The sequence below is a fragment of the Myodes glareolus genome, chromosome 4 (assembly GCF_982192425.1).
Source record: "Myodes glareolus chromosome 4, mMyoGla1.1, whole genome shotgun sequence".
NCBI lineage: Eukaryota > Metazoa > Chordata > Mammalia > Rodentia > Cricetidae > Myodes > Myodes glareolus.
The window spans coordinates 79,659,429-79,675,294 of NC_142029.1; the positions used below are offsets into that span (position 1 = coordinate 79,659,429).

General features: G+C 44.9%; 1 protein-coding gene across 4 annotated transcripts in view; it reads right to left on the reverse strand.

Moving 5' to 3' along the window:
- The window catches only part of Dixdc1 (DIX domain containing 1), an 86,570-nt gene that overhangs the window by 49,581 nt on the left and 21,123 nt on the right, over positions 1 to 15,866 (reverse strand). For 3 of the 4 annotated variants that reach the window (XM_085688731.2, XM_048417270.3, XM_048417271.3), the window contains one exon: positions 4,246 to 4,375. The exons of the other annotated variant lie outside the window; for it this stretch is intronic. In XM_085688731.2, the coding sequence (XP_085544857.2) occupies positions 4,246 to 4,375 (130 nt within the window). The remainder of the gene's footprint in view (positions 1 to 4,245; positions 4,376 to 15,866) is intronic. 4 annotated transcript variants of the gene reach the window in all.

The following is a 15,866-nucleotide window of genomic DNA, read 5'->3' on the forward strand; positions in this document are numbered from 1 at the left end:
TGCCTGTAAGACAAGATGAAAGAGCCCTCAGCTCCATCTCTAGTACCACATTTGCCTGCATGCTTGCCTTGTGCTCTGACATGATGATAATGGACTAAACCATAAGTGATCCATCACAATTAAATGTTTTCCTTTTGAATCGTTGCCATGCATCCTGGTGTCTCTCTCTTCACAGCAACAGAAACCCTAACTAACTAAGACAGAAGGGCACATACCAGGCTGAAGGCCCATACAAACCCCAGCATGGGATTAGCTCAGCCTATCTGAGGGGCAAAAGAGCAGTGTGGCTAGCTAGCCATGTAGGACATGCCTATGATCTCAGCAGTTGGGAGGCTGAGACACAAGGAGCAGGAACCAAATCAGATTAATTGAACTTAGCCATGGCTACAAAGCAAGTACTGGGCCAGCCTGGGCAACAACAAACCTTGTCTCAAATAAAAAAGAAAAGACCAGTGTGGCTAGAGTGGAGTTATCAGAGTCAAGACCCAGGAAAGGCCACCATGCTAAGCAAGACCAGTCACACAGGGCCTTGGGGACCCACAGGAACGACCCTGAATTTTATTTCAAGGGTAATGAAAAGCCAGTGGGGACTTTCAGACAGGATAGTGACATTAACAAGTTTGTGTTTGTTTTCTAAAGTTGACTGTGGATAGATAGATATAGATATAGATATAGATGATATAGATATAGATATAGATGGGGAGAGATGAAACAGAGAGATTAGTTAGAAAGAAAGTCTAAATATTCAAGGCAAGAGATAAGGATGGTAAGGGTTAAAGCAGAAGAGAATGGCTGGCCAGAAGTCAGACACTGAGTATATTTTGAATACAAAGCAGAAAGTACATGTTAAGAACTGGCTGTGGTTCAGGAGGGGAAGAAAATACTTAGGAATGACTTCTAAGAGTTCTCCTTAGCAAGTGAGAGAATGACTTGAAGTGTTCCTTGACGAAAATGGAAGGTGGGGATGGGCAAGCATGGTACAGGGCTTGGTGTGGACAAAGAATTATAAAGTACTGGTTAGCTGCATGTAAGACATTCAAACAGTGGTGAACAGGACACTGTGTAGGCAGGTCCAGAACTCAGTGAAAAACTGAAGGCTAAATACACAAAATTAGGGAGAGACCATGAGGTTTTCTCTTTTTTGTTATGTACGTCTGAGTGTATATGAGGTATGTGGTGTGTGCACACATGCGTGTGCATGGATGCACATGTGGAAGAAGCTGGCACCTTCTCTGTCACTATACACGTTATTCCCTTGAAACAGCTTTTTGTTTTGTTTTTCCTGAACTTGGAGCAAGGGTGGCAGTCAGCAAGCCCCAGTGATCCTCCTGTCTTCATCCCCCATAGCTGGAGTTATAGATGCATTTGTGACCATGTATGGCTTTTTAAACATGGGTACTGGGGATTCAAACTCTAACCCTCATGCTTGCACATGAAGCATCACTGAACCAGCTCCTCAGCCCCTTGAGGTTATTTCAGGCTGGGGAATATACCTTAGTGGTAGAGCGCTTGCCTAGCATGTTCAAGGCCCAGTTCAATTTGCAGAAACACACACACACACACACAAAAAGACAGTGTTTTGAAATCTGGATCTTGGGAAAACAAAAAGGCATTAATACTGCTTCCCAGGTTCATAACATCTTGGGAAACAACACCGGTTAGGCCACGAGTGGAGGATGAGTAACTGAGGGCCAACACCGATGATCAATGTCACAGGGTATAGAACCACCTAGGAAACAGGTCTCTCAGTGGAGGAACTATTTACCTTGGGTTAGCCTCTCTGCCCACACCTGTGAGAGAGTGTTTTAATTAAGTAAGCCGAGGTGGGAAGAACCCTAAAAATGGGCGGCACCATTCCCTGGGCGTGGATCCTGGACTGGGGACAGGAGAGAGGGAGCGGGGCACCAGCACTCACTGCTCAGTCCTCTGGGTGTGGCTGCAACTTGACCGACTGCCTCAAGCCCCTGCCACCACTCTTCCCACTCTGCTGGACTTCTCCTCAAACTGTGAGCCAAAGCAAACCCTCCTTCTTTAAGGGTCACAGAAAACAAAAGTACTGACACAGTTTCTCTTGAAGGAATACAGGTAGAAGAGATTTCGTTTTTATCCTTTTGTGCTATAGTTCCTGCTAGTAATCTATTTAAATGAGGGAAAAAGAAAACACTTAAAATGGATTTGTGGATTTTTTTTAATTTTTATTTTTAGTGCATGCATATGTGCATGCGTGTGTGTGTGTGTGTGTGTGTGTGTGTGTGTGTGTACATAGAAGTGCAGATGACCTTGGAGTCCAGAAGAGAGATGCCTTGGAGCTGGAATTACAGAAGTCTGTAAGCCTCCCTACTTGGGTGATCTGCAAAATCAGTATATATATACTCTTAATATCTGAGTCATTTCTCTAGTCAGGTCTTTGGAATTAAAACAGAACTAGGTTTGCACCTCTACCTGGATACTTCAATATTTATGAACTTGCAAAATGGCTGAGCCTTGTACATAATATAGATTTATCAACCATAATCTAAAACTTTGAACTTACAAATGCTCCAAAATTTGAAACATTATTATTACTATTTTATGTATATGGGCATGTTTAAGTATGCCTATGCACTGTATGCATGCCTGGTACCCAGGGAGACCAGAAGAGGGCATCAGATTCCCTGGAACTGGAGTTATAGATGGTTGAGTCACCATGCTGAGTTCCAGTGGACCACGGGGCTCAAACCCAGGTCCTCTGGAAGAGCAGCCAGTGATCTTGACTGCTGAGCCAGCTCTCCAGCTAAAAAATCTGAAATGTTTTAAGCATCATACTAGTGCTCAAAAAAATTCTGATTTGGGGACATTTTCAGACTATGGACTTTCCATAATTTTTAGCTGTAAGTGTTCAACTTTCTCTCTATATATATTTTTAAATCCAATAGCTAAAGCATTTTTGGTACCAAGCATTTTGGATGAAGAGTATTCCACTTGAACTCAACCGTATTACACAAAGAAATCAAAAGAGCATATTTTTTTTACACATACTAAGTACCTATTAATTAATTTATTTTTATAGACCATCCCTTTAGTTTCCTGGAAACAGAAGTAATAATATCTGTTTCCTAAGGGTGTGGTGGTCAAATAAGCTCACAAAATACAGAAAGCATGCTATCAACCAGTGATAATTACTTCCACCATTGTTCCACTTATTACAAATGATTACTCAATCATGAGCTGTCTCCAAAAAAAGGTACTCACAGATAGGGTGCCTGTTACAAACCAGTTTCTTCCACACCACATACCTCCAGGACACCCAGCAATATCAACTGGTCAGTAATAAATGTTTGAGAACTGATTACATGCATTTGGCTGGGGTTTGTGGAACCATAAGAGCAAAGTATAGAGCATCATTCTCTTCAAGAGCTCAGTCTATGGAGTACCTGATTGCCAGTCAGTGAGAGAAATCATAGCGGAGCTATGGAAAACACTCTGGACATACAAGACCCTAATAAGAAGAGGGCCTGAAGTTAAGAGGAAAACCCTTCTGTGAAAACACATGGGTCTGAGTGTCACACACAGAAGAGAGTCCTATTGCTGGTGACATTTTCTCTTTTGGTCTGAATGCTACTCCCTTTTCTGTTTTCTGTTTGTTTTGTTTTTCCTTTGTGTGTCTTTGTGTGTGTGTATGCATGAGTGTTTTGCCTGCACGTGTATTTGTGCAGGAAAAAAAGTGTTGGTTCCCCTGGCACTGGAGTTATAGATGGTTGTGAGCTGCCACATGGGTGCCGGGAGTCGAACCAGGTCCTCTGCAAGAACAGCCTGTATGCTCAACCACTGAGCCAACTCTCCAGGCCTCCCACTGTGCTTTTAACTTAGACTGCAGTTCTTCTGGAAGACCTCCTCCCCTGTTTGACATAGATTCTTCTCGTCTGCCATTCCTGAACCCCTCGGACTAAGGGAGGGTGATTCTTCTATGTACCCTCCTCTGCATGTACCCCCATCAGGACATTAACACAGTAATAAGACAGATCTCACTTTCCAGTCTTTCCAACTAGACTGGGAGCCTCTGAAGGCACTGGCAGGGCCCATATCTCCTCATATAATAAATACAGTGCCTAGCATAGTGTTTATTGACTGTATGTGAATTAACCTTGGGGAAATATTTTAAGTCTTCCCAACTCCATCGCCATGAATGCAAACAACCTGCTTGAAGGGAGCATGGAGAAGTCAGATTCTCGTCTACACTAGCATCAGAGTCCAAGGCCAACTGACCAACAATCTCGATGAGATAGGCCAGGATCACTCCATCTCGGAGATCCTGTCGCAGGTCCTGCACAGGCTTCACCGATGGCCTCTTCTTCAGCTGGGCATTCACCCAGGCCACATAGGCCTGCAGCTGTTGCTGGAAAATAAAAGGCGGAGATAAGGGAGAGATGGCACATCAGTCTTATCCCCGCTCCTGCCCCTGTACGGCAGCATGAGAGGGTGAGGTACAGAGGGGACTCTATATCGGGAAGGAGAAAAAAGGTTTTAAGATATCCCAGAGCACATTCTTAAATCTTTAGCTTTAAGCTAACACCTAGGGATAAAGTAATCTCCGACTGATTCAGCACCGCAGCCACAGATAAAGAGACACACGCTTCCAGGGGGTCACGCCCACTTTCCACGCTCTGTTGATAGGGATCAAGGCTGAGTCCAGGGCCCCAGCCAGTATTTAGGTACAATGAGAGCTGCCAGCAACCCACCACACTTTGCCGTTATAGTTCCTCGTGTACTTTCTGCACAATGGACCATGACGCTCCCGTGAACTGATCTTGTGGAACCAGACACGAACCAGGACCCAAGCACAGCGCTGCCTCCCACAGCTGCTTTCCCTAGCATGAGATGTGGGTGCGGTCATTTCACACTCGACGGAAATGATGCATACCATCGCACATGCATACCACACACACACCCTCCTGAGCCCATAATCCTAGGATTGCTAGAGAGTTAGTTTTGATCTCTGTTTTATATTGTCAAAGAGGGTCTGGTTACATAAAACTGATGTGGGGAAGGAAAAGAAAGCCACCAAGTGGACCGTGATTCTGAGGACTAAAAAGCATTTTCCTTTACTTCACAGAAAGTTGGGGCCCTGTGATGCCAGGAACCAAGGAGGCTTCTAGGTTGAGACATTTAGGGAACTCATTCCAATCCGTACACAATCCCACACATTCCATGTTCCTTTTAAGCACAATTTGTATTCTGATGCTTATTGTCACCATCTAGTCAGAAGATAGACATTGTTATCTCAAAAGCACACAAACAACATCACAGTCTGGAAGGCAGATGTTTCGTTTCTGTAACAGTCCAAGATCCTAACTTCAAAATTATGTTCAAGGGCTAATTATATCAAATCATGATTTTGTTAAAGTACAATTGATGTCTAAGTCTCAAGCATTTCCTGGGTTAAAGGAAGCTGAAAATTACTAAAGGAAGCTGGAAATTACTTACTGGCTACTTTCCTGGGCTCAGATGAAATCTACCTTAGTTTCTTTGCTGAGTTTTGGAAATCGCCATTGGAAGACAGTGCTAAAGCGATAATCCATCAGCTACTTAAGCTATAGGACCGGTAATGACCAGCAGGAATTGGCAGGAGGGATCTAACATTTATTGAGAGCCTGCACAAACTAAACACCATTTCTGGTGTTTATCTTGTCTTTGTGATACAAAGGATTGAACCCAAGGACTGGTGTGTGCTAGCAAGTGATCTCCCCTTGAGCAATATCTTTATCCCTATTTCTGGTATTCTATTTTAATTACTGATTCTGGTGTTCTGGTTTAAAGACTCAATGAATGTGTCTGGCCCAGGGTCTGACACAAACTTGATGCTTACCAAAGGGTTGATTGCTTTTACATTTTATTTATTTTGTATGTGTGCTTATGCACATTACATGGTACAAGCGTGGAGGTCAGAAGAGAGCTATTAAGAGTCGGTTCTCTCCTTCCGTCTTGCAGGTCTTGGGAACTGAACTTAGGATGTCAGACTTGCACACTGAGACATCTTGCCAATTGTGGTCATTATTATTGTTACCAACATCATCTAATTTTATTATCAAATATATATATAATATATTAAAATATACATACTATATACTATATTATATCTAACATTAAAATACTATATATAAACACATATAAAATATATATACATATATAAACAAAACCCAAAACAACTATTGTCTTAGGGTTTCTATTGCTGTGAAGAGCAACTCTTACAAAGGAAAACATTTAATTGAGTGGCTTATAGTTTCAGATACTTAGTTCATTATTATCATGGCAGGACATGGTGGCATACAGGCAGACATAGTGCTGGGGAGGAGCTGAGAGTGGAGAAGGAGCTACATCTTGATCCCTGCAGGCAACAGGAAGTGATCTGAGACACTGGGCATATCTTGAGCATAGGAAACCTCAAAGCCCATCTACACAGTGACACACTTCCTCCAACAAAGCCACACCTCCTGGTGGTGCCACTTCCTATGAGCTTATGGGGCCAATTACATTCAAACTACCACAACCATAAAGCCAGTATTATTTCCATTTTATGGATAAAGTTTGGAGAAGTGACATAACTTTCCCAGTGTCCCCAGAACTAGGACACAGCATGGCCAGTTCTAAAATCCAGTAAGCACAGCCTATGCATTACACTGCTTGCTCTCCAGCTCACTGCAGAACGTGAGACACTCATCCCCAGAACGCACTGATACATAATGTTCCAAGGTCCTGCCTGAGGAGCCAGGCAAAGGGCACCTCAGGAGTGAGTGCTGTGCTCTGACTTAGGGGAAACAAGTTCGGAGCAGAGAGGGCATTAAGAGCAACACTGAGGTGGTAAAACTCCTAGTAGGGGGAGGTGATACACACCTGTAATACCAGCTTTGGGGAGATGAAGCCAGCTTGAGGCTAGCCTGGGCTGCAAGGGCTCCTGTCTCAAAACAGACAAAACAACTAATCATTTTTCCTGTATCTTTCTCATCCAATTTATATTTTGAGACAATAATGCCTCATGATGAAGTCCTAGCTGGGGTGGAACTTGCTACATGGACCAGACTGACCAAGAACTCTCAGAGAGCCTCCTGCCTCTACCGTCCAAGTGCTGGAATTACGGGCCTGGGCCACCACACCTGGCTCAACTTTCCTGTCTATAATATCAGCCACCTTTAATGCGACCTCAAAGCATTCCTGCTTAAAGTTCTTAATTGGTCTTCCATTATCCCTAAGATAAATCCTATTTCTTAGCTGCCCTGTAGTAGGCCCTGTCTGCTCTGCCTCACTCGAGGCTTTGGCCGTGCAATGAGAGTAGACCTTGGGAATCTGTGATGATTTGTGTGATCTTCTGCTGTTGCTGGCCCTAATGTCTTCTTCAGGGGAGGGAGTGAGAAGGCATGGTGTCGATGTCTCGGACACCCCTTCTCCTCCATGTCCCTGTCATGCCGCAGTCTATCCAGACCGCACGCATTTCCCCAAGTGCATCATGGTTTCTCCCACACCACTGCACCTCCCTCTGCCTGCCAATGCTTTGTAAAGTCTCAACTCAAGTGTCACTCTTTCCAGAAATCCCTCCCTAATCCTCTCACACTCCTCAGACTCTGTGAGGAAGGATTCTGTGTGTCATTCAATTGGCTCACCAATCACTTGAGTGCAAGCCCTCAGGACTCACACCTTCACACAGTGTGCAGGAAGGCTAGGGAGATGGCTCTGTGGGTCAACTGCTAGTATAAATGTAAATCTAAGGACCTCAGTTTGGATCCTGAACACCCACATAAAAAACCAGGCACGGTGGGTGGTGCCCACCTCTAATTCTAGCACTGGCATGGAGGCAGGCGACAGGTTAAGTCACAGGAGGTCACCGGCCAGACAGTCTACCAAAACTCCAGGTTCAATGAGAGAGCTTGTCTCAAAAAATAACAGAGAGTGATGGAGGAAGGCATCCCAACATCAGTCTCTGGCCTATATACACATACACACACCACACCACACATGCACATAACACATGCACACCACACACGCACACCACACATACACCACACCACACACACCCACACACCACACATATACCCGCACATCACACACACACACCACACCACACACACAAACATTCACACCACACACACCCATACATCACACATACATATACATGCACACCACACACACCCACACACCACACACATACCCGCACACCACACACACACACAAACATGCACACTACACACACCCGCACATCACACATACATATACATGCACACAACACACACACATGCACACCACACACACATCACACCCATACACCACATACACATACACCACATCACACACGCACATCGCACACCACACAACGCATACACATCGCACATGCATACCACACACATACACCACACACACCACACCACAATGAACACCACACACACACATGCACACCACACATACATGCACACAATACACACAACACAACAGACACATGACACACACCACATCGCACACAAACCACATCGCACACACACCACACATGTATACCACACTACACACAGACACACATGTACTCACACCACACCGCACACACACCACACATGCATACCACACCACACACAGACACACACGTAATCACACCACACCACACAACACATATGCACACCACACCACACACAGACACACACATATGTACTCACTCCACACTGCACACCTGTGCGCGCACACGCACACACACACACACACACATACCACACACACAGTTGCTACCTAGAAGAGGCAAGTGCTACGAGGGGATGAACAGTGCTGAGACAGCATTAGGCATTAGCCCAGCATGAAGTTTAAGAGGTTAAGGAACAAAGGCGGCAAAGAGGTCAGTGAACTCCATAGACCTAAGGTGGGAATAAGATCTCTGCAGAGATTCGGTACAGTTCAGAACTATGTGCTTCTTAGGATAATATATATTTGCTCAACATATATTTGCTTCCAGGAGAGAATCATTTGCCACATTTTATCAGACCTGCACCTAAGCTACTGAAGAAGTTCATTGTGCAGGGCCATGATTTTTCAGTAGGTCAAGATAATATCTTCTTAAGTAACCAAAGCCTTGCCTTGGCTGCAAAGAAGCAGATTGTCTAGGATACATAACTGACCAGTGGTCCTCCCTATTTGATGCATGGCAAGACAACAGAGGGGCTCCTAACTACTTCTCACGCACATTAATCCCTGCCGGGTCCTCCAGCAAGTGGGGGTTCACAGCAGCAACAGTGACAGCCATCAAGTTTCAGATCATCTATTCTGTCCAAAGCTATACTAGTTCTCTTGCTAAATACATTTTTTCTCTTGTTAATCTGATTGATTTGGATATTCTAACTATGAGGAAGACAAAAAATTGAGACTCAAAATAAGGTGAAATAAGCTGTTCAAGGCCACCCAGATGGTGAACCATGAATTATGGGATTTAAATTTAATACCCAAGGCAAAAGTTCTTTCCACACCTAAATTAATGCATCTCTGAGCTGTAAGGGATTCGGTAAACCTCAAAGGATGCTCTTTAGTCTAAAGCACCCCTCCACAGGCGATGCGTGGGTCCCTTGTGTACCCCTCATCTACACTAAGTGGCTCTTGACTGCTCAGTGTGGTTCAGACCAGCCATATCAGCATCACTTGGGAATCTGCTGGGAAAGCAGACTATTCTTAGCATCTCCCAGCTTTGCCAAATCAGAACTTGTGTTTTAGCGGGATCCCCTGATGTCTGTATGCCCATCTGAGTGTGAAAAATACCAACTCAGCCAAGGTTCTCTCTCTAGATGTATGGCAAGACAAAGAAGAGCCAGAGTGCATCCTCGGCCCACGGGAACGATCACCCTCCTTGCCTAAGGCTCTCGGAAATCCTGTCCCTCCCCGCCTACTGCAGTGCGCTGGAGGTAAAGGGTGTGAGAAGCTCTCTCACTTATTTCTCTGCTTTCTTTTTTTCCTCACTTCTGTCTTTTTTAAAATATATTTATTGAGCTCTACATTTTTCTCTGGTCCCCTCCCTGTGTCTCCCCTCCCCCCCTTCATTCCTCCCCCAAGGTCCCCACGCTCCCAATTTACTCAGGAAGTCTTGTCTTTTTCTACTTCCTACTTCCCATGTAGATTAGATCTATGTAAGTCTCTCTTGGTGTCCGCATTGCTGTCTAAGTTCACTGGGATTGTGGTTTGTAGGCTGGGTTCCTTGCTTTATGTTTAAAAACCACCTATGAGTGGGTACATGTGGTAATTATCTTTTTGTGTCTGGGTTACCTCACTCAAATGATGTTTTCTAGCTCCATCCATTTTCCTGCAAAATTCAAGCTGTCGTTATTTTTTTCTGCTGTGTACTACACCACTGTGTAAATGTACCACATTTTTCTAATCCATTCTTCAATTGAGGGGCATTTAGGTTGTTTCCAGGTTCTGGCTATGACAAACAAAGCTGCTATGAACATAGTTGAGCACATGTCCTTCTGGCACGATTGAGCATCCTTTGGATATATACCCAAAAGTGGCATTACTGGGTCTTGAGGAAGGTTGTTTCCTACTTTTCTGAGAAATTGCCACACTGACATCCAAAGGGGTTGTACCAGCTTGCATTCCCACCAGCAATGCAGGAGTGTTCCCTTTTCCCCACAACCTCTCTAGCATAAGTTGTCATCAGTGTTTTTGATCTTGGCCATTCTTACAGGTGTAAGATAGAATCTCAGAATTGTTTTGATTTGCATTTCTCTGATGACTAAGGATGTTGAACATTTCCTTGAATGTCTTTCAGCCACTTTAGATTTCTCTGTTGAGAGTTCTCTGTTTAGGTCTGTATTCCATTTTTTTTATATTGGATTATGTGTTCTTTTGGTGTCCGATTTCTTGAGTTCTCTGTATATTTTGGAGATCAGACCTCTGTCTGATGTGGGGTTAGTGAAGATCCTCGCGTCTGTTTTCCCTTTTGTTCCCCTTGTTAGCTCACATGGACAGGGTCATTCAAAACCCCTAAGAATTTTTTTAACTTAATAACTTTTCACCGTGAAATAATTTCTGGCTCATGAAAAAGTAAATGTGGGTTGGGGATATGGTTCCATAGGTAGACAGCTTGCCATGCAGAAGGGTCTGGGTTCAATCACCAGCACTACATAAAGTGGGCATGGTGATGACGTGTCTATAACCCCCTTCAGGCAGGGAGGATCAGAAGCTACACAGCAAGTTTGAGGCTAGCCTTGACTATATGACATCCTGGTTTTGTTTTGTTTAAAAAGGTAACTATACAAAGAGTTCGTCTACAGTCATTACCCAGATCACCACGAGAGAACCACAGCACAGCAATAAAAACAGGAAACTACCATTTACATAATCTACAGACTTCCTTTGAATTTATTTTTTAAAAGGGTGTTGCATGAGTCCTGGGATCAAAAAAGTTGTCAGGCTTGGTGGCAAGCACATCCCACTGGTCTAGCCCCTGGTTTTCTGATGATGTAATTCAGGTTATAGATTTTGGAAGGATATCATGCCTTTCTGGAGGCTTTTAATTTTTTCTTTCTTCTCTTCTCTTCTCTTCTCTTCTCTTCTCCTCCTCCTCCTCTTCCTTCTCCTCCTCCTCCTCCTCCTCCTCCTCCTCCTCCTCCTCCTCCTCCTCCTCTTCTTCTTCTTCTTCTTCTTCTTCTCTCTCTCTCTCTCTCTCTCTCTCTCTCTCTCTCTCTCTCTCTCTCTCTCTCTCTCTGAGGTAGGCTCTCATGAAGGGTCCAAGGCTAATCTTGAACTCATTATGCAGTCAAGGAAAACTGAACATCTGTCTCTACCTCCCAAATGCTGGGATTCTAGGCAGGCTACAATGCCTGGTTGTATGTGGTGCTGAAGACCAAACCCAGAGCTTCACGCATGCCAGGCAAGCATTCTACCTATGGACACATCAAAGATCTCCAACAGAGAAAGTGTGGCAGAACCCCTGGAGCTGGGGCAGTGTGGCTGGACCCCTCACACCCTGAGAGGCCAGGAACAGAGAGGAACGAATCTGAATCCCCCAGACATTCACCACATATTAGGAACGTCAGATCCCTGTTCGGGTTATGTCACACATTCTGTCCAGTTCATTTACGGTGGAGTGTTATGACTTTTTGTTTTTAATTTTTGTTAAGCCCCTAAATTTTGAAACATAGTTAGAAAGTCAAATTAAGAGGTAAAAGAAAAAAATCCTTGTATGCTTTCATTTTCACTTTTAGATCTTTTATCCAGTTGGAGTTCTTGTACGATATGAAATTCAGCTCTAATTTATCCTTTCCCAAACGGTTAGCCACTTGTTCCAGCACCCATTTACACAAACATAGCCCTCTATTCCAATGATTTGAGACACTACTTTATCACATTCTAAATTTCCATAAATTCCTGGGCCTATTTCTGAGCTTTCTATTCTGCCTCACTCGTCTATGTCTACACATGCACCAGCACCAAAATGTGCTACTCAGAGTCTATTTACTAAGACAAAGACTCACTATGTGGCCCAGAGCGGCCTCAAACTCGTGATCCTTCTGTGACAGCCTCCCAGGTGCTTGTGGAGGGACGGCAGGCTTGTGTGTCCCAATCTGACCTCCAATTCACTAAGTAGCCAAGGGTGACCATGACCAGGTTAGACCATGATCCTCACGAAGGTGGTGAGGGTCAAACCCTGGGCCTCATATATGCCAGGCAAGTACTCTACAGGTGAGATATGTTCCCATCCCCATGAGATATATGTTAATATCTTCTGGGGCCAATTCTCTTTCCTTGAAAATGATCTGGCTGTTTTCTTAACTAGTCTTGTGTATTTATTTCTCCATGGAAACTTCTGTTTCTGTCTGATTTCTTAAAAATGGCCACATATCTATACAGAGATCTATAAACTCTTTTGTGATTTTTATCCTAATTCAATGGCTATTTTTCCGTGTCCATTTCTAATTTTACATATTTCTGTTTTCTCCCCCTTTCTTCTTTATTATGTTAATTAATGGGTCACCAATCTTTGCAATTATCAATTGTAATAAGGAACATCCATTGTCAGAGAAGGCAATGAGGAGACCAAGTGACGAGGACGAGACCCTAGGTGAAAGCATTACCAAGTAGAAGATGATACTCCAGAAACAAATCAATGGTGTGACAGGATGTGGCACTGAGGGAAAGGACCCAGAAAGCAGTGCTGAGGACTAGCTGGCTGGCAGTGCTATAAGGGATAAAGGTGACCCAGAGAACTGAGCAAAGCAAACAGTTCAGTTTTGGGCACAGTCTGAACTATTTGTAGAACACCAGGGTGGGGATGTTTCCCAGGCAGCTGACAAAATACAGGTTCAGAGCACATGGAATGGGGGTTGGGCTGAAGACACACATTGAGAAGTAGCTCTGTGGGGCTGGAGGGATGGCTCAGAGTGGAGAGCAGTGGCTGCTCTTCCAGAGGACCTAGGTTCAATTCCCAGCACCCACATGGCAGCTCACAACTATCTGTGACTCCAGTTCCAGGGAATCTGACACCTTCACACAGACATGCACGAAGGCACAAACACCAGTGTATATAAAATAAAGTGTGTGTGTGATTGTGTGTATGTTTGCACGTCAAGCAAGAACTGTGCAAATGACTGTCTTCCACTGAGCACTTCCTACAGGCCAGGTTCTGTGCCAATTACTTGACCAATATTTTCACGTACTGACCACCTCGCTCGCACACCCTGATCCCTCTGAGAATCATGAGGGATTCTTCATGTTTGATAGGTGTGAAAGCCGAGGTCATGAGTAGCAGCATAGCTACGGTCACGGGGCTGGTCACCAGCAGAACAACGATTCGCATTCGGCGCTTATTCCACATCCTGTCTTCCAAAGCAATTCAGAAAGCCAGGCAAACTATAAGAAGTTACTTGGTATGAAAAGTTTGAGGAGGGCATGTGAGGGAAAGAAGAGAACTCAAATGCACTCAGTGCCTATTCTAGTCAGCCACTGACAGAGAGAGAAAGAGAGAGAGAGAATGCATGCATTACCACCTTCAGCCATCAGACCTGGCTGGCTAGTCTTTTGTCACCTTGACATCTGAAAGGAAACCCTCGATTGAGATTGAGAAAATATCTCCAGCAAACTGCCCATAGGCAAATCTGCACAGTGCTTTCTCGATTATTGACTGGTGTGAGAGGGCCCAGGCCGCTGGGGGTGGAACTACCCCAGGAACGGGGTCCTGGGTGGTATAAGGAAGCAGGCTGAGCAAGCCATGAGGAGCACGCTAGTAAGTGGTGTTCTTCCATGATCTCTGCTTCAGTTCCTGCCCCTACTTCCCATGATGATTGCTTTGATGTGGAAGTATAAGCCAAACAAACCCTTTCCTCCTCAACACCACGTTTAGTAACGGTGTTTTATTACGGCAATAGAGAGCGAACTAAGGTAAGACCCAGCCGTTAAAATCATTGCAATTTATGCCATTTTTATATGGGGAAACATGCCCAAGTCACACTGCTAATAAGTAATCAAACCATTCCATCTTACTCCAAAGAATATATTATTTCTCCTATAACAAAGAAACCAGAGACTTATCAACAAGTGCTGGGCCAGTGAGATGAACTTAGCTCAGCAGGTAAAGGCCCTTGCTGAACTGAGCTAAGTCCCCAGATACCACATAAAGGTGAAAAGAAAGAATGGACTTCACAAAGTTGTCCGCTGACCACCACATGTGTGTGGCACGCACGTCATGCACGCCACATCATCATCATAATGACTTTTTAAGGGGCGGGGCAAGGGTCAGGCTAGAGAAATGTCTCAGCTTAACACACAAGCGTAAAGAAAGGAGTTCAGAACCCTGAAACCACACAAAAGCTAGAAGAGCATGGTGATCAGCGAGAAGGTGGAAACGAGGATTCCAAAGAGTAAACTGGACAGACTAGCCAGGAAGGGTAAGTTCAAGGTCTACCTCAGTATACAAGGTGGTGTGTGATCAAGGAAGACCCTTGACATCAGCCTCTAGCTTCCATACATATGTAGTGACAAACACACATGCATACACACATACACACACACACACACACACACACACACACACATCTGTAAAAGGGGAAATGGTGAGCTGAGCAACACAAAAAAAATGTCAGGAGACTTCGGAAGAATCAGGGCAGAGCAATTTGTGGCAAGGAATTCAAAGAGAGGCTCTAGGACAGCAGCAGCCTGAGGAACTGGAGGGCCGTCTGATGTAATAATAATAATAATAACAACAACAGATGAGTCTGGTGACCTTTGGGGGGAACAGATCCTGTAGAGCGGCAAGGCTGCAGTCAGGAGGTAGTAAACTGAGAGGACCCCAGGAAGCAGGAAAATAAAAACAAGAGGGAAGCGAGCGAGGGTCCTAGCTAGAGAGGAAAACAGGACAGGGAAGGAGTGGCTTTCAGGATGAGACTATTTGCTGGTCGGGGGAAGGGGTCAGTGAAAGGGAAAATGGCCAAAAGAAGGGGACACTTGATGCAGCAAGGCTGGGAGGGGAAGGAAAAGCTACTTCCTCCCATCCAGAGTGAGGAGTCGTGGGAGAAGAGTGGGGGTGGCAAGCAGAAAGTTGACAGGTTGGTCCCAGTCCCATTTACCCCAAGTAGGTCATTCCTGGAAAGAGGATTGGCTGAGAGAGGAAATGAAGGGAGGAGACTGGGAGCCGACCCTGTGGGAGTACGGAAGACACAGAAGACACGGAAGACACTCTGCAGCACTAGGCACCTGGCCAGGCTGGAGAGCAGGACACTAGGATGAGTCACCTGGCGAGGTGAAGCCATCGACTCTAGCACAGCTCAGCAGGCCTGGACCATACGAGGACAGCTGGAGGTGGCCAGAGACTCAGGATCACCAGGGCGAAGGGAGGGAGGATGGAAGTCACTGGTCACAGATCAGGACCACGGAGA